The sequence below is a fragment of the Rattus norvegicus genome, chromosome 3, assembly GCF_036323735.1.
Source record: "Rattus norvegicus strain BN/NHsdMcwi chromosome 3, GRCr8, whole genome shotgun sequence".
Classification (NCBI taxonomy): Eukaryota; Metazoa; Chordata; class Mammalia; order Rodentia; family Muridae; genus Rattus; species Rattus norvegicus.
Window position 1 is genome coordinate 187416716 of NC_086021.1, and position 19162 is coordinate 187435877.

General features: G+C 49.3%; 1 protein-coding gene across 1 annotated transcript in view; it reads right to left on the reverse strand.

Moving 5' to 3' along the window:
* The window catches only part of Taf4 (TATA-box binding protein associated factor 4), a 65411-nt gene that overhangs the window by 21084 nt on the left and 25165 nt on the right, over nucleotides 1-19162 (reverse strand). The window contains exons 2-5 of the mRNA NM_001402170.1: nucleotides 6111-6271; nucleotides 4931-5050; nucleotides 2448-2567; nucleotides 1606-1728 (exon numbers count right to left, since the gene is read on the reverse strand). Of these exons, the coding sequence (NP_001389099.1) occupies nucleotides 1606-1728; nucleotides 2448-2567; nucleotides 4931-5050; nucleotides 6111-6271 (524 nt within the window). The remainder of the gene's footprint in view (nucleotides 1-1605; nucleotides 1729-2447; nucleotides 2568-4930; nucleotides 5051-6110; nucleotides 6272-19162) is intronic.

The window sequence follows — 19162 nt, forward strand, 5'->3', positions numbered from 1 at the left end:
AAGGAGAAGCATAAGAGTCTACAAGTAAGGCTCACAGTTGTCTTAGACTAGACTTAAGATGGGGGAGAACTAGACACCCCAAGTGGGGCAGAGGCCTAGCCATGCTGCCATGAAGAGGGGCTCCCCACACTGCTACAGCATCTGTCCAAGGCTGGCAAACCCTAGATAAAGCAGCAGCAACAGAGCAATGGCGGACTGCTGTGAGCAGCTCTATAATAGCAATCTTCGAAGAGTAACACAAAGCTGGATTTCAAGCTGGCAGGGGAGAAGGGAGGCCATCAGCACCACCAGAGCACAAAGCGTCAGCAGCTGGCCTGTGAGTGAGGAGCACACCCTCACTGGGCTCTGAGGAGGGCACAAGTGGCCAAGGTATGGCACACAGGATGGCAGTATTTCTGATCCTGGGAATGACATGCACTGCAGGCAGTGAAACCCCAGTCTGACTGATGCAAAGGCCAGAGGGGGCAGCCTATGAAATCAAAGGCCACAAAGAGGTCACCTAAGAATGAGCTAGGAGGAGGCCCCACGGCCCTGCTGAAAGCTGGATGTAGCTAAGGAGTAAACAGGAGGTGGGGAAGACAACACTGGACAGGGATGGGGCTTGCTGGCAGCAGAGCAGTGCATGCCACCCCTGCCTGGCCTGCAAGCCCCTCAGAGAGGGTAAGGACAAGGAGAGCAGGGGGGAACCAACAAACTCCACCAACCAGGAACCAGAAAACAACACTCTTACAATTTCGATGCTTCCTGATCAAAGAAACAGAAAAGAAACAGCAAGGAAGCAGATGCTTTAGGTTAGAGGGACAGAGTTAACTGCAACACAAGGTAAGGAAGGAAGCAGATGCTTTAGGTTAGAGGGACAGAGTTAACTGCAACACAAGGCAAGGAAGGAAGCAGATGCTTTAGGTTAGAGGGACAGAGTTAACTGCAACACAAGGTAAGGAAGGAAGCAGATGCTTTAGGTTAGAGGGACAGAGTTAACTGCAACACAAGGCAAGGAAGGAAGCAGATGCTTTAGGTTAGAGGGACAGAGTTAACTGCAACACAAGGTAAGGAGCCCAGTTCAAACCCTGACCCCAGCAAGTTGCCAAAATAAAATATCCATGGGACAGCCAGGGACACAGGAGCACCAACCAATGGCAAAGTTCAGTTCTGCACAGCAGTAGCACAGGCACCTTTTAGAGAGCAGCATAGCATGTTCAAGAGGTGGGAAGCGCAGCAGGGCCGTGGGCAGATGCAGAGACCACCTGTCTACAAACTGGAGTATAAGGAGCCTCCCTGTTTCCTTCAGTTTTAAAAGGGGAAGGAAGGAGAAGGTGGGCTGCCTCATGAAGGAACACTGGCTGTCGGATGTAAGTTCTGCGACTCTCGAGCAGGTGCTTCTAAGGAGCCCTCTAACCCTTCCTTCCTCGTGCTGGCAGGTCCCCTCAGGTGACCATCTAAGTGCAGTAGGAAGTGGGGTGTCAGCCAAGTCCCCAGGAGCATTCATGCCAAGAATCCACACATCCTGGCCACAGCACAGATCCCTCTCCAGATCCTTCCACTGGCTTTCACAGACTGAACATGGGCACACAGCATGCTCTAAACAGTTTCATGTGGGTTTCTTACCAGTAAGTTTTGTACTAGGTCTTTCACATTAGCCGCTGTCTCTGTAGACTGTTTCCCAGAGGAAGCCAGCTTTATTAATGTAGATAGAAAACTTTTGCACTTTTTCACATTTTCCATAGTTTCCTGTATTGAAATGAAAGAGGTTTAAGTTACAGGAGATCCCACAGGGTCTCACTGCAGTGCAATGTGAACGCAGCAGACAAAGCCCCTTCAAAAGCACAAAAAGCACTACCTCTTGCCCAAGCCACAATCTCTTCAGAAGGGCGGTCAGACACTCTGAAGGCCACCAAGCCTGCATCTGTCAACCAGCCCTTGATGGTAGGCTGTATCTACCAAGACACTGTCCTTATGTCAGGGCAGGGACCGCTATGAGACTAAATGTGCACACGCCCACTAAGCCCCAGGCAGCTCCTGGAAATGGTTAAAAGGACTTGGCAAAAAACACAAAAAGAGAAGTTGCAAAATGTGGCCCTAGCTTCTCTAAAGCTCCAGGTACACAAAGGGAAAAGCAGTGAAGACAGACAGACACACAGACAAAGAAGCTGATGTCCAGACCACAGGTACTCAACAGCTGCATATATATGGCTTCCACAAGTATCTGTAGTGTCCTCCATCCCAAGCAGGATGCTCAGGGCTCTTTCCCATCATTCCTTAGTGGCTCCTCAAATCATCCCATAAGGGGAAGGCAGAGCCCAAGCTCTCACATGGGTCCCTTCAATGTGTCACTGCTCTTGGTTGGTTTGTGGGCCCCAAAATATTCTCAAGTCCCCTTGGATACCAGATCCATTCCCCACTAATACCAATGGCCAGGCTTTGCCCCTAGGGTCCCAAAGAGTTCTTACCGTGGCAGCTGTGGAGGTGGTGCTGGCCCCGGTGACTGTACGTTGAGGTGTCCCTGTCTGAACAGCTGTGGCTGTTCCAAGTGAGGCTGGCTGTGCGGAGCCACCCAGAACCAGCTGAGGCTAGAAGATCAAAACACAGGTAAATGCAGCTCAACAGCAGCAAAGCCCAGGGAAGTAAAATGGCTTCTCAAAGAGTAGGGGGCAAGTGGCTCAACAAGTGCCAGAAGTCACACGTGCTGCAGCCCCGTGAGGTGGGCAAGGGCATCCCTGGCCACCCACACCTGAGCTTCAGTGATAGCGCAGAGGTGTGTTTGTGTCTACAATTAAACCCGATGGGCTCGAACCTGCCCAGAAGCTGTCAGACGGACTGATGGTAGTCAGAGATAAGCACAGAGGACAGGATACACACTGAGCTCCCATCTCAGACACTATTCCCGAGAACCCTTTAATCTGTTCAGGGAGCCCTGGCTAAAAAGCAGTTGTGACGTTCCAGCACACGGCACCTCCCACAGGGTCCGTACAGGCCACCAAGACAAAGCGAGGGTCTCCACTCCCCACAACTGCCTGCACTGCCTGCTCTGCTTTCCAAAAGTGAAGCCTGACAAGAGGCCACAGCATGCAGAGGGGCAGGCATAAAAGCTGGGGCACAGGCACTGACCCAGCTGGGAGAAGGTGCTCCTTGGCCAAACATAAAAACATCTGCAAAGCAAATGGGCACTTAGATGTCATCAGGCTCAGATTCTCCAAACCACTGGCCCTCAGTCTCTTTCCTAAGATTTCTCTCTTCTTGAATAATCACAATGAAATATTTACTGGTTTGTACGTTAGGACCTCTCCAATTTACAAGTCTAGCTGCCCACATTTCCTCACTCCAGTTTTTAAATGCTGCTCCCCACACCCACACCAAGGAGAGCTCTGGAGCAGCTTCAGGTGTCTTCAGCTCCGCAGAGCAAAGCCTGGGGCGCTGCAGCCACAGGTGCTTATGAGTGAGCTGCACAGGAAGCTAAGCAACCTCCAGCCTCTTGGCCCCCAGGTTACCCTGAAGCTGGTGACAGATTTAGGGGTGATAACTGTCTCCATATGATAAGCATGTATTGCCCACCAAACCAAAGCATCATGGGAAGATAATGTGTGAAAACAAACTAAGCACTGACTCAACAAGCCAGGGACAGCAGAACCCAGGGACCCTCCTAGACACCTTTCCTTCACTTCAGCTGACAGCTACGACCAGAACACACTCACCCTGACTGGAGACTGTCCATCGACCTCAAAGTATCTGTCACCACTAAGTATGACACACAATTTACCAAGCGCTTCACTACCTTCTAGAGCCCCCTCTTCCTCAGAGAAGCAGACACTGGAGCCAGACACAGGCAGCACTACAAGTTCCCCTCAGGAAACCCCAGGTCTCGCAGACACCAGCTTCTGAAACACACGGTCTCTCTCCTGGCTTACAGCTGCCTGGGACAGAACTGTTCTCCAAGATGTTCTTGCTCTGCCCAACTACCAAAGAAAATGGAGCTGAACTCCAAGAGATCAGAAGAGTTTAGACAGAAAAGCCCATGTGTGGACCGCCCTACAGTCCATCACGCAGCTGGGACAGAGGTATGCATATGCAGGAACTCTGCAGCTCAGATCGTGTCTAGTGAGCACAGAACCCAGCCAGGCCCGAGCTTCACTGCACAGCTCAAAGCCTTGCACTGTGTGACTGCCCACAAGCTCATAAACTCAACATCAGGAGCTTTCGAGGCTCTTGATTACCCACCTGCTCCCAAATGAGCGCCCAGAGAGAGTTTCCCTAACCACGTTTGCCTCCCCAGCCAATGATATCCTCCCTGCAAGTGTTTCCCTGACCAGATGTGTCTTCCCGTCTGGGAATGTCTGCATAGCCAAGTGCAACTCTCCAAACATGCTATGTCCTGCCTGACCGGCCCCTTCCACCACTCTTAATATCTGCTTCACCCCACAGGAGTCCCTGGCGTGAAAGCTCCCCGTGGCTTCATATGCTAGAAGCTGCAGGGGTGGATCAGGACACTCTCACTACTGCTACCTAGAACATTGATATTAGGAAAGCAAGACGTGGGAGAACACCCTCCTTCACGTTCCCCTCCCCAGCTCGTCTACAAATTTGCCACAGAAAGTTGAGAGGGCACCTTGCACACATACCAGTAGCACTGTCCATGAGCATGTAATGGGGCCACAGCACAGACACAAACTCCTCAGCACAGACTCTCTCCTCAAAGATGCCCTGAGTCAAACGTTAATGAGATGACACTCCTAATTACCTTTTATAAAGAGCTTTGAGTGCTGCTAATGCTAAATAAAGGATGTAGCCTGCATTCACTGAAAAATCACTTTCTTCATTGACAACCTGAATCCTCAAATTCAACCTGGTGCCCTAAAGCCTAGTCTTCGCATTAAAGCAAAAGCATGCATTGCCAGCCATGCAGCCCTACTGATGCACTGGGCTTCAGTCCTCTTACCTGTACCCCGGGAGAGCGCTGTAGGGTTGTAGTGGGCTGTACCGTCGTCTGGGCCTGAGACACTTGCTTAATTATGGTAGTTGGGGTCACCTGCCGTGCAATAATAGGTGTTCCTGGAGCCTGGAAAATAAGTTAGAAATCATCTAAAGTGAGCTACAGTAAGTAACACAGGCACCTGTGCACACAACAAACTCTTAAAAATACACTACTGCACTCAAGTAATCCACTGCTTACTACTAACCCACAATGAAATCATTCAAAGCCCAAAATAAAATTTATGATGAGAAACTTTTTATAGAAAATCCTAAAGGCAGTCTCTTTTAGTGAAGTCTACAAAATGCCATCTTTTAAAGCAGACATCTGGAAACCCAGCTGTGGCAGTGCTCTTAGGGACACTGGCCTGAACTGAAAGTGGAAATGCCTGAGTCCTAGACAGAGGGTGGAGTAGCATGGAGATACCTAGACTCCTGAGGTGACACAGCGTAGTGTGAGTACAGACACCAAGGTCAGATGAGAGGCACCACCCACCACAGAGGACCTTCCATAGCAGTCCATATGCTTCCTCCTCAGGAAACACAGCAGCGGTCCTCTCTGCTGTTGCCTATGGGGAGCTCTGCCCTCCTCCAGCACAGACACCCCAGCTACAGGACAGAGCACAACTCCAGAGGGAGTATCAGGATTACTCCTGGCATCAAGACCAACAACCTCAAGGCTTGGGAGTGAGGGCACACCTGTACGCCTTTGCTCTCTGCCTTCTTCTTACTCTTGGCACTCCTAGTTCAGTCCTCATGACCACCTGTGCACGACCAGATATGCGCTTGACAGAGGAACCCAGAAAGCTAAATCTACTGGTGGCAAGAGGAAAAGCCAGGGTTCAGCCAAAGCAGCTGACCCCAAGTGTCTATCCTAGCCACACTCAGTAGTCAACAAGCCTGAGCACTGGCCACAAGAGCTGGCTTTCAAAAGCAGATGGTCTCTGCCAGGAGAATGGGAGACCACAGCCATCCTAGACCCTACCTGCTGGTTGGGTTTGAAAACACATGCATGCCTCAGTGTCCACTCACACAGACACACCTTCACTCTTGCAACATCCCCAGTGCTCGCGCAGCAGTGGGGAGTAGGTGAGCTGGGCTGAGCCAGTGGCACTGCACACCAGCCTGTTCACCATGCACGCACTCACCTGCACGGTGGAGATCTGGACAGGTGCAGCACCTGTGGGGGTTGCAGGACGGGGTGCCATGGTACTCTGAGGCTGGGCCTGGGCATGGGCCTGCATCTGGGCCAGGGCCTGCTGAGGGATCATTAACAACTGCCCATTCTCACTCCGCACGAGGACCATTCCTGGGGACAAATGAGACTTAGCATCAGGAAGTGCCCCCTACTCCAGCGCAGGAAGACCCTGACAGGGAACTACTTACTACAGGAGACGTATGTACGTGAGCAGCTGCAGAGCAGCTGGCTCCTGTGGGGGGAGAGAGCACAGGATGGTGGACAGTTGTCCAAATACACTAAGACCACATCGCATCTCCTCTCACAAGGAACACACGTGGCAAAGCCAAGCTCAGTGGCCATAGCTTCAGCCCAGATGTGTGCCCTCCAGCCTCTTCAGATGTGGGAGCGCATGAGAAACGCTGCCTCTGCCTTGTCTACACTCACGACGTGGCAGGTACCCACTCACCGCAGGCTTCCAACACCGTGAGCCTGTGTCCTGGGGAGCTGCTCTGCACCTTCTCCATAACTCTCCGCTTCCACGCAGAGGTCTGCTTACAGAGCTGTGGTCACAACTCTGAGTGCAGCCCAGTTTCCCCAGCCTGATGCACCCAGAATGTTCAACCCAAACCAAACACTGTGGCCCTCTCTGTTCATGGGAATACCATTCCTGTCAGACAAAAGGGCTGTGCTTTCCCCTAGGTGACCAGGATGTACCCACGACAGAACACACATGTTCACAGGAACAGGTATACAAGAGTCTATAGTCTCTCAACCTTCAAAGTTCTTGAAACTCTGGGAAAGCAAATTCTACCAGTCAAATTTAACTAATTTTGGCTTTAAAACTAACAACTAATTGTACCCTAAGTCCTAAAAGCAACAGTAACAGTATTTAACTTCCACGATAGAACTACAAATACCTGCAGCAACAACCCAGCCCAGCAAGACACAGCTACAAAGTAACACCTGAGGGAAGGGGATGCCCGAGACAGCTCCACACCAAGGGAAACCCCCGGCTTCCTTCTGCCAGGACTAAGCCAGAGCACTCCCACAGCCAGAGTCTTAATGTTGTCAAGCTCTGAGTAGACCAGAAACCGTGGCAGGGCTTCTTTGACCGTCTCACTAATTAGTTCTTAATTCAGAACGCCCTATTGTTGGCATGAAGGAAATGAATGCCCTCTAGAACTACCCTGCATAATCTGCATCAGCACACTGTAGGCCGGTGTTTCTCTGTGGACCTAACAAGGGACAGACAACATGTCCTGAGAGGTTTGTCTGACTACCCATGTGCCAACTGCCACACATACCCACTGTTACTGCAGAATGTGGTCCAGGCACATCCTTCAGAATTCCTCAAGGGCACCTCTTACCTACTGATACAAAACAGACTAAAGGGACTCTATTTTCTTAGCAGATAAGGGGTCTAAGGGGACCTCAATACCATTCCACCCTCAAGCTCTGAAGCTCCTTTGACTGCCTGGTATAAATATACCCAGTGTAGTAAGTAGGTACAGTGGAGCCTGATAGGCAAGCTTAGCCAGCCCATGGTGGCTCACAGGCCCTGCCTTGCTTGCATCCCTGACCTCTGACTAAAAGCTAACATTACCCAGTTCCTCCAGCTGTTCACCAGGCAAGTAACAATCAAAAGATCCTAGATACCTGGGACAGATCTACACAGACAAATGCATGCGTGCCATCCCTCTTTAGAAAATGCCTGCCTAGGAATACTAAGAATTAATCAGAAGGCCCTTCAATGTTGCCCAAACACCCAAAGCCTACAGGATGGACCCCACAGGGCAGGCACCCGCACCATGCAGAAGACATGGCAGAAGGGAAGAGAATAGGTCAAGAGGGTATGATAAAGTTGAGGAGATTGTCCCAGAAGCTCCAAGTAACAAGAGAAAAAGAAAGCAGTCATGAAAGATAGTGTGTCCTGGATGGTGTCCCCTGGCCCTGGAAACAGAGCTGTGCCATACCAGTAAGGAGCTGAGATGATGCCTACCCCTAGACTGCCAGGTCCAACAGCACTGACCTCTTCAGGGAAGGAAGCCCAGAACTCACATTAAGCTGGCACAACTGGAGGCTCTATAGCATACACGAGATCCTACGGGCCTGCTACTTGCTGCCTGCCACACCACTGCAACAGGAAGGAAAGCATTTCAGATGCCCTGCCTCAAACATGTATGTTCTGAAGAAATACAATGACACTAGGACTTGAAATGTATATGTACCCAAGGTAGATCTAGGAACCTCAGAATCTCCAGAGCACGCCATGCCTCAGCACAGCCCAGAGTGTGACTGAGCAAGGTCCCAAGACGGTACCGCAGAAGATCTACCTCTGCACGTAAGGCAGCTCAGGACACAGGTACCGCAGAAGATCTACCTCTGCACGTAAGACAGCTCAGGAGACAGGTAATGCAGAAGATCTACCTCTGCACGTAAGACAGCTCAGGAGACAGGTACCGCAGAAGATCTACCTCTGCACGTAAGACAGCTCAGGAGACAGGTAATGCAGAAGGCCTGGATCTACCCTCTGCACATAAGACCAGCTCAGGAGAGAGAACACAACACCATTATTCTAGAAATCATTCCAGAAGCATAGTCCACAAAGGAAAAAGTGGACAATTCACATACCCCAAACTCCAGGTATAGCTCTTCTCCAGAAGCAGAAAGGAAGTGCCGGTCCCCAACCCAGAGCAAACAGAGAAGGCAGGCGCATAGAACATGCACACTCACTGACCTCTCATATCTCAGTAAGAAAATTAAAAGTAGGCAAGAGGGGCTGGGGATTTAGCTCAGTGGTAGAGCGCTTACCTAGGAAGCGCAAGGCCCTGGGTTCGGTCCCCAGCTCCGGAAAAAAGAACCAAAAAAAAAAAAAAAAAGTAGGCAAGATATCTGAACAGGTACCTCCCTGCATGAAAGACACACAGCCCATACCAATGAATTACCTCAGTGTCGCAGACCAGCAAGGAAAATGCAAATTAAATCCACCATGTGCAGCTAACCACACCCCAGCTGAAAAAAGACCAAACCTAACTGGTGATATGGGCAGAGAACCCCCAGCAGCACACTGGAGCCCCTGACACTGTCCTGCCATCTTAGGCCTGCCCCATGATGGGGTGTAGCCCTCTACTCCAGGATCTGGACCTGGATCTGAACTAACTGAAGCAGTCTTATTTATGACAGCCTAACACTAGGAATAACCAAGTATACCAATACAGAGACAACATGCAAGGATCTGCAGAATGGGAAAGTATTCAGAGATAAAATGAGCCACAGACAAAACTGCACCAGCAAACTGAGACCATAGATTCCTGTATGTCAACTGCCCTCCATAAAGCCCTACACAAACACACACATGCATGCACACACACATGCACATGCACACAAGCACACAAACAAGAACCAAGTAAGCTCTAAAGATAAGGAAGCATATCCCATCACCATAACAAACAAAACCAGGCTAGGACTGTTAGCTCAGGCTGCCCTCACACATGGAAACTGAAAGCTGACACAGTAGTGCACTATGCCTTCCAGGCTCCTTCTTAATGACACCTCTCACAGTACAGCTCAGCTGGTAAAAAGTCATGGAGGATGCCCAGAACCTGAGCGTGAGGCTCCAAGTCAAAGTGCCAAATGACACTGGAGTCCTCTAATGACAGAGGCCCCAGAAATGCCCCAGGAGAACACACCTAGTAAGCCAGGCAGAGTCCACTTGAGAGGGCCAGAAAAATGGCTGTCTCCTACATGTGCCTCTTCCCTCTTCAGAAGGATGGCATCAAGAGCCCAGAAAGTGGAGATCACGGCAGGCATCTGCCGACCCAAGGAGCCCACACAGTAGGTACTAGAAGAGTCCAACCAGACCTCTTTGTCTTTCCAGCTTGCACTCTCCCTAGACTTGGGCTCTGCGATCACCTGAGAACTGATAGTTGGTTGTAGAGCAGTCTGCGTACTCAGGACTGCCCATCAAGCCCACTCCACAAAAAGACCCTCACTCAGCCTGTGGAGTTTAACTCAGCAGTGTGTGTGCACAACAGCGAAACAACACCACAAGGAAGAGCCACGCACATCAACACAAGTAACAACACTCCACAGTCCTTTCACATCTCAGGGTAAAAGAGTCAAGTAGCCAGTGTAGACTGCAATGTCCCACGTGCAAATCTGGAACGGACATGATGTCAAGAGGAATCCAGCTTTGTGCTTCACAGGTATGTCACAGAATCCCACAAGGCAATACTGCACCTGAACAGGCCTTCACTATCACTGCCTCAGCTTTCAAAACTCTCCCTGCCACTTGGGACCTATGACCCTCTAGCAGCAGCTCTTCTCTGCAGACTCTTTCCTGGTGACTCGTCCCGAACCCCAAATCTAGGTCCTGATGCCAAATCTACTCTGCTCTCTCCCAACAACTGTCCCCAGCCTTTGCTCTCCACTGAAACCACACATTTCATCCCAGCTGACCACTGCAGAGCTGCGCCTGCCCAACCTCAACTGCTCCAGGCTTCCTTGTCCCTCCTCTCCATACTCCACTGTCACACAACCAGTCAGCTTCCACTTCAGCTTCTGCACCTGCCTGAGCTGTAAGTGCCTGTCACCTGTCAGAAGCAGGTCTCCGATGCCTCCCTCCTGTGGCAGGCCTCAGCTCCAGCTGCTAAGAGCAGAGATGGCCCTCTGCCTCCTTTCTCCAAGGCAACCTCCAAGCATCAGGAGTATTTTCTGCACTCTCTCAGGCTGCCAGAACCTCTTAGTAGTCTCTGCAGACGGTCCCTCACAATCACTAGCTATGCCTGCTCTCCAAGTCGGCTCCCTGAGGGCAAGGGTTGGAACTCACAGAAACCTCTGCTCCCTACAATTAGCCACTTCGACTTATCTGCATTTTCTCCTCCTCCCACCACAAATTCTAACTGCTCTTCCCACAGCAGGATAAATATAGTTGATGATAAATTGTTTCATGCATTGGTTGACCCCCCCCAACAACCCATTAATACCATGTTTACAAACATCTAAATTGCATATTGTTCAATTGAGTGTTTATTATGAACTCTATCTGCAAGTATTAGACACGAAATGGACCTCAGAAGAGGTCTAAGCTGGGCTGCAGATAAGGGTGTACCTAGCATCTAAAATACCCTGGTTTCATCCCTCAGCATTGAGGAGGGCAGGAAGACTTTAAGTCATCTGCAGATACCTCATAAATTAGAGGCCAGCCTCAGCTTCATGAGGTCGGTTCAAAAAAGAAACAAGGTTGTTAAAGAAAAAGGGGCAGGGAGCAGGGTGATACATGTGTGCATTCCTGGTTGGGAGTGGCCTTTGGGGAAGTGCCCAGGTACTGTGTCCTTCTGCATCTCCTAAGTCACAGAACTGGCCAGTGGTTGGCAGGCAGCTCACCTCTAGCATACTCCATGATTAAAACTGAGGCTCTCTCAGATCTGAGGTAGAAGCCTACAGCCCCAGACAGGAAGCTGCTCTGCAGGAGAAGCTAGGTGTACCACTTGGAAGGGCAAATACAGTACTGTGGTCCCGTCTCCACACTAGAGCTCCCTAAAGTCAAATGTACCCTTCAAAGCATTAGCCCCTAAATTCTCTTCAATTCTAAACAGCTGACAGACTTTGGTAAGATGACTTTTGTACCTTAGTTTGTGTTTTCACAAACAGAAGTGTACTTGTCAGTAGTACAGGTTCACACTACAAACCAACCACACCAACATCCTTCCATCAATACCCACCCAGTTCTAAGTGCCATCTTCCCTACAGACAGCTGCACAGTCAAGACTGTGGTGTTGAGTCACCTAAATCTCAACAGCATCCAACCAAAGGCACGGGCTTATTCCCCACACACACTGAGCCCATGGCTACAGAGCAACAGTGGCCTGCTGTAACTGTCAGGAGCTGCTGGACCCAAGAAAAGAAACTGTACTAGCCCCTCTCCTTTAAGTTGGAAACTTTGAAAAATGAAGACTTAGAAGCTAGCACTGTTTTGCTGTGTAGACATAAACCTGGGTGAAATGAGTGCATTTGAGCGTGGGGAGCAACAGAGCAGAAGTCTGACTGGTGACCCCATGATTGACCCAGGCTCCCTAAGAAGTCAGTTATCTCAGAAGCCCTGTACCTCAGGTACACTTATGCAGGCTCCCTTCCAATCCCCACCCCCTTCCATGCTCTGCCTCCCCTTTCCTACCTCTGCTCTCTTCCTAACACCTAGCAGATCTGTTGGGGGAAGAGGTAGCAAGAAGAGATGACCTAGAGGGAAGAACCAGAGCCAGTCAGGGTCCTGGACGAAAGCAGAGCCATGGAGAATAGGCAGAGCAAAGGCAACCAACATTAAATGTCTGGACCTAGCCAAGCAGAGGTAAGGACTCTGGCAGGCAGTACAGCAAGTGGAGAGACTGCCACACATGAGCAAACCAAAGTCCCCGCACTATAAGGGCAGAAAAGCATGAAAAGGCACCAATATGCAATACAATGGCTGTCAAGTGACTGCTAGCCTTCTGTGTATGACATTAGGATGGCCAACACAGAGCCTTCCCAGTGGGACCAGGCCACTCTAAGGCGGAAAGCCACACCTGCTCACATCAGGGTCCATGCTAAGTAAGATCAGTTAACGTGTTAGACACAGATGTTCCTTGTGGCAGTGATGACAGTTCTCCACCTCAAGCCCAGTGGCATCCACTCTCACTCACTTTCCTTTAACCATGCCTCTTCTCAGAAAGTAAGCTAAAAAGGCAGAATTGTTTCTGCATTCAAAGAGGTTGTTTCAAACTCAGCCCTAGGCCAGGCTGCAAGCAAGAAAGTCAACCAAGCAATGCAAAGGCTACAAGAAACCAAGTGGCCAAAGCCACCATGGCTAACAAAGACAGTGACATTCTGTCAGAATATGACAGCACCAAGACTTCTGCTTTCCGAAAGCTCAGGCAGCCTCTCCGTGATACCTGCTGCAGTCCACACACAAATGCCCTCCAGACCACAACAGAGAACGGCTGGGCCCTGAGGAGGCACAATGCACCTCGAATCCAGCAAGTTCCTAAATCTCAGGGAGTGACAAGCGCGGCCCCAGAACACTGAATGTTCGTGCTGTTCTCATATGTTCTCACATCACATATCCACTCAGGACCAAAGTTTCCAGTGATGTTTACAGCAACTTTTTAAAAAAATAGTCTCATGACGTAAACTAAGTTGATTCCAAACTTGTGATCCTCCTGCCTCAACCTCCACAGTACTTAGGAGCACAGGTATGCAGGCATACAAGCATATGTCACCACACCCAGCTCAAAGTTGTTGGAGATTGGTTCTAATGCTTTGATTCAATTGGGAATCTGCATGTCCAAACGCTAAAGGTCCTTGTCCCCAATTGGTTTTTGATTGATGAATAAAGATGCCTGTGGCCAATGGCTGGGTAAAGGGAGACAGGGTGGGACCTTTAAGAGCTGCTGGAACTAGGACGCAGTGGGAAGGAGAAGGAGCAATCATGAAGCAGGGGGATATGGATGGACGCAGGAGCTCAGGATTAATAAAGCCAACCAGCTATGTGAGACTTCCCCGACTGGGTCTAGGGTAGCAGGTGGAGGACTAGAAGTGCCCAACCACTACTAGACAGCATATTAATCATACGTTCATGTGTGTGCATCTTTCATTCAAGATGCAAAGATTCCCTGGATGGACCGCTGCAAGTGCAGCCCACAGAGAGCACAGAGCAGAGTAGCTAAAAACCCACACTACACATAGTAACAATTTTTGTTTGTTTGTTTTTGTATTTCAAGAAAGGGTTTCTCTCTGTGACCTTGATTGTCCTGGAACTCACTCTGTAGACCCGGCTGGCCTTGAACCCACATCAATCTGCCTGCCTCTACCTTCTGAGTGCTGGGATTAAAGCTAGGAGCCACCAAAGCCCAGCTAGTAACAATTTTTCAAAAATAAATTTTTTTACTTAAAAATTTTACTTAAAGGGACTAGAAGATAGCTCAGACAATAAAGTTCTTGCCATGCAAGTACAGAGGTCTGAGTTAGATCCCTCATACCTGTGTAAAAAGCCAGGTACAGCAGTCGGCCCTGTAACCCAGCCCTAGGAAGAGGGAGACAATGGGATCCTGAGGCTCACTGGCCAGCAGCCTAGCCAGACCCGCAAGCTTCAGGGTCAACATGACCCTGTCCTAACAAACTAAAGGGGAAAGCAACTGAAGACACCAACATTTACCTACAGTGCACACACATCTGCATGTATGTGTGTGTACATATAAGATTACCCACTTCACTAAGCTAGTGGATAATCTTGTCTACTTTAAAAGCTGGCTAAAGAGTACCACAGAAGTAACCAAGGTCAAACGGCAAAGCCAAACGGCAAGGTTGTACTGCGTTACTAACAAGCAAGCACAGCAAGTTAAACTGAGATGGCAAGTTTACCTACCATGCTAGCAGAAACTGCATTTAATTTCTAACATCTGCTTCTATTACAAGTTATGTGCAGACTGCACACAGAAGAAGCAGGCACAGGCTCATCTTACACACAGTGACTGAAGCTCTACTCTTTACAGCAGAAAGACCTGCCTGGTGTACAACACTAGCAACTGTCCCCACACACAACCAACAGGTCGTCCTAGGTGCACACTGAGTCTCATTTAAGACATAGTAAGGTGACATCTAAGTCCCCCGACAGGGCTCTGACTGTCAGAAGTCTATGTCTGTACAGTTTATGTCTCTCTGAGACCACGGGAAGACCATCAGTTACTTATTTACTTACTTACTTGAGACTTGTCTCCCCATGTAGCCCTAGCTGGCTTGGAAGTCACTACATGTAGACCAGGCTGGCCTCAAATTCACAGAAATGTGTCTGCCTCTATGTCCCAAGTGCTAACATTAAGGTGTGCACCGCAGTGTGACTGGCTAGCACTGAAAGCAGAGGACCAGGCAGGCATGATGACACACACTCCAGGTTCACAGACAGCCTGATCTACACGGAGAGCTAAGGGCTACACAGGAAGGCCCTGTCCCAAAACAAAACAAGAACATGCACTCTTCTTCCCAATTGCTCTGTGCCTCCTGTACAGCCTTGGGCTGCCCTCCCTCAGTGCATCTCATCTCCAGAGTTCAGATACACATTCCAGCAAGGAAACCTGTGGCTTGCACTCCCTCTACACAGCTGCCTTCCAACTCAGCCTCTCTTCCACTGAGTGAGCTCCTAGACCCTCAGTGCCTTGGCAGAATGAGGGACCATCTGTCTCAAGTGTCCAGGGGTGGCTACACCAGCACAATGGGCCACACACTGCTCAGTGTCACACACTGTCAGTAGTTACTGCTACAGGATCTAAGCACTTGTTCTGTCCTCTGAAGTCAGAACGCACCCAGTCGTCACTCCGACTGCCCTTTTGGCAGGAGCCAGGGAACAGAGGTGAGGCATTTCTTACTCCCTATCCCCCTTTGCTCAGACTCTCTCAGTAACCCTAACTTCTGGTATGTGTTTGAGGTACTTACTTGCATTCTGACTAAAGCAAGGAGTGTGTGAATGGAATGAAAACAAAAGCCCCAAAGGGCAGCCAGGGTCTCTGCTGCCGTCTCTGCTGGGCTTAGGAACAGGACAGGGACACTCACATACAGCTCTGACAATATCTGAACTCCTCTCCATGCAGGCAGAGAGAACCTGCCCCAGCCCCAACTACCATTCTTCTCCATTCTAGAAACTGTTGTACCATTTAGGATTTACCGTGTCTTGATACGTCTTACCTACAACTTGAAGAACACATCTGACACAGTCTGACTGGCACTTAAGGCCAGTCACAGGGTTTCACATGTAGTGACCAGTGAGTGACAGCCCCTGAGGTCCCTGGGCTCAGTAACTTTTGCCATCTGATGTCTCAGATCATCTCAGCTACAGCCTCCAGATAAAGAAGTACACAGGGCAGGAAAGCTCACTGATGGACACTTGCCTGTCTCCAGCACTGGAGACAAAGGTCTTATAGGTGAAGGGTGTATCTGTCCTTCTGCACGTTGACTTTATTTTAAAGATTTATTTACTGTATGTATGTGAGCACACTGTAGCTGTTTTCAGACACACCAGGAGAGGGCATCAGATCCATTACAGATGGTTGTGAGCTACCATGTGGTTGCTGGGAATTGAACTCAGGACCTCTGGAAGAGCAATCAGCATTCTTAACTACTGAACCATCTCTCCAGCCCTGCATGCTGACTCTTTTTAAAAGTAGCCTCTACCCAAGAAGGCTAGAAGTAGGGAGAGGCAATCTGAGAGCAGGCTGAAGAAGTTCCAAGCCTGTATTTGTGTTCTGCTTGTGGCAAAAATGAAATGTATTAAACTGGTGCTCTGTCCCTGCCACTGACAAGAAAACAGGCCAGGCTTGAGTATAATGCATTTGAAATGATGTGCACCCAAACTTCAACTCTCCAAACTTGACTCTCTGGCAACCTCACTTAACAAACAATGATAGGGAGAAGACAGCTATGGGCTTTCCCATCATCCTGACAGCCAGCACACACTGACACCTACTGTCACACTCAAGTGCCACCATGTGCCACCTCACACACATCCAACCTGCTCTGTGCCATCCTACATGCTCATTGGCTGGTCTCCAACAACCATCAGAACCCCACACATGTGGTACTCCCTTCTACAGTTCCCACTGTACCCAACCAATGTTATAGATCCCTTATCTTCTGTGTGTATCGGGAAGGACAGCTACTCTGTACAATACAGACCTCTTAGACCCCTAGTGAAGGCCACAGACAGGGTGCATAGGACCTGGCTGTTAAGAGGGAAGAAAGGAAACAAACATGAGGCTGAGCGGATGCCCTGGGACCAACATCGGGCCAAGGAGGCACACACACTTCCACTCCCTGACTACGCTAAGTCACAACCTCAGCTGCTGGGAACAGCTCTAGTGGTCTCCTGTAGCAAAGAAGGAACTGACCTGCAGGGATTGGAATGTCGGAGAAGGTCAAAAGAGAGCAACCAAGGAGGATAGAAGAGTTTGCAGTTCATATAGCACTGTTAAGATTGTAAAAAGACACAAAGAAAGCGAATAAAGCCCAACAGCCACTCATGACTACCACATAAAGCTCTAAAATATTAGATCTGGTAAAGGGTTTGCTGCACAAACATCTTGTCTATGATTCCCAGAAACTATGTAAACAGACAGGGTCTATTGTTATGATCAAACACCAAGAATACACACAACTTGGAGAGAAAATGGTTTATTTTGGCTTACAACATGATGTACAGCCATTACTCATGAGGTATCACTGAGGGAAGTCAAGGCAGAAAACTGGAGGCAGAAACTGAAGAAGCAGAAACCATGGGGGAATGGCCTAGCTTACTTCCTTGTACACTCCAGGACCAACTGCCCCAGGTGTGGCAATGCCCACAATGAGCAGGGCCCTCCCCAACAATCATCCATTTACAAACGCCCCACAGGCCTGCCTCCAGACCAGTCTTGAGGAGGAATCTTCTCAATTGAGGCTCCCTCTTCCTAAACGACTTGGACAGCCAGTCATGGCGATGTGCTTCTGTAACCAGCACCACGGAGGAGCTGAAGCTTGCTGGCCAGTCATCCTAGTTGAATTTATGAGCTCCAGGGTTAGTAAGAGACCCTGTCTCAAAATCAAGTAAAATATATAGCAATGAAAGAACAGCCAGTATCAACCTCTGACCTCTAGACACACATGTTGCTCCTAGCATGCACACTGATACACACATATATTTCAAAAAAGAGAATTCAATGTGTGAACCCAGCACTCAGAAGGCAGAGGCAAGAAGACTACCATCATTTCAAAGCCAGCCCGGGCTGTATAAACGTAAGTTGCAGACCATCCCTGAGGGAGGGGCCTGTCTCAAACAACAAACAAAACCATGCAATCAGAAACAAGGATTGATTATGTACCTCAGTGGGGTAGAAATGTTTCCATTAGAGAACACAACTGATGGTTTGGAGAGACTTGCCTAGCACACATGGGGCCCTGGGTTCGGTTCCCAACTCTGCAGGAGGCTTAGGGGGATGCGATCAAAGCAATAACCTCAACAGGGCCCAGAATAAACTTAGAGAACTTCGTGCAAGACTAACCTGGGAAAGTGTAAAGCTTACCTAGAAGTCACTGCACAAGATCCAGACTGAATGACAGCCATGCTCACTCACAGAGAGGCAGACACCACTGTTCAATGGGTACTGGATTATTCCTTCACAATGTGCAATACAGCAACAACATTCCCACTCATCTGTCCTTTAAGCCCAGGGGTGGGAGGCTCTAGCCCCGACCTGGGGCAACGCACAGTCGACTTGGAACTTTGCCGCATAAGCACAAGTTGACATGATGAGCAGACAAGTGACAAGAAACCTCAGAGTCATAGGCAGGCCCTCCATGACAAAGCCTAGAAGAACACAGAAGAAGCGTGGTCAGTACATGCTGCACACGGAACAGTCTGGGACCCAACACAGCGCACAGGGCTCCAACACCATGAAGACTGAAGGCTTAAACCAGAAGCAAGGGGGGCTGGGGGTTTAGCTCAGTGGTAGAGCGCTTGCCTAGCAAGTGCAAGGCCCTGAGTTCAGTCCCCAGCTCCGAAAAAAAGAAAAGAAAAGAAAAGAAAAGAAAAGAAAAGAAAAGAAAAGAAAGAAAAGAAAAGAAAAGAAAAGAAAAGAAAAGAAAAGAAAAGAAAAAACAAAACAAAACAAAAAACAGGAGCAAGGGCTGGTAAGAGCACTGACTGCTCTGCCAGGACCAGGGTTTCAATTCCCATGATTCCCATGGCTCACAGGACAGCTCACAACTTCTAGTTCCAGAGAATCCACAACCTTCGCATAGACATACACGCAAGCAAGACACCAATATATATTTAAAAAAAAGCACTAAGCCAGGTGATGAGGGTACACCCCTTTAACCACAGCGCTCTGGAGACAGAGGCAGGCAGCTGTCTGAGTTTGAAGGTAGCCTGCTCTAATTAGTTCCAGGAGAGCCATGACTACACAGGAAAACCCTGTCTTGAGGGAAGGAAAGCAAAAACTAAAATTTATAGGAAAATGCAGA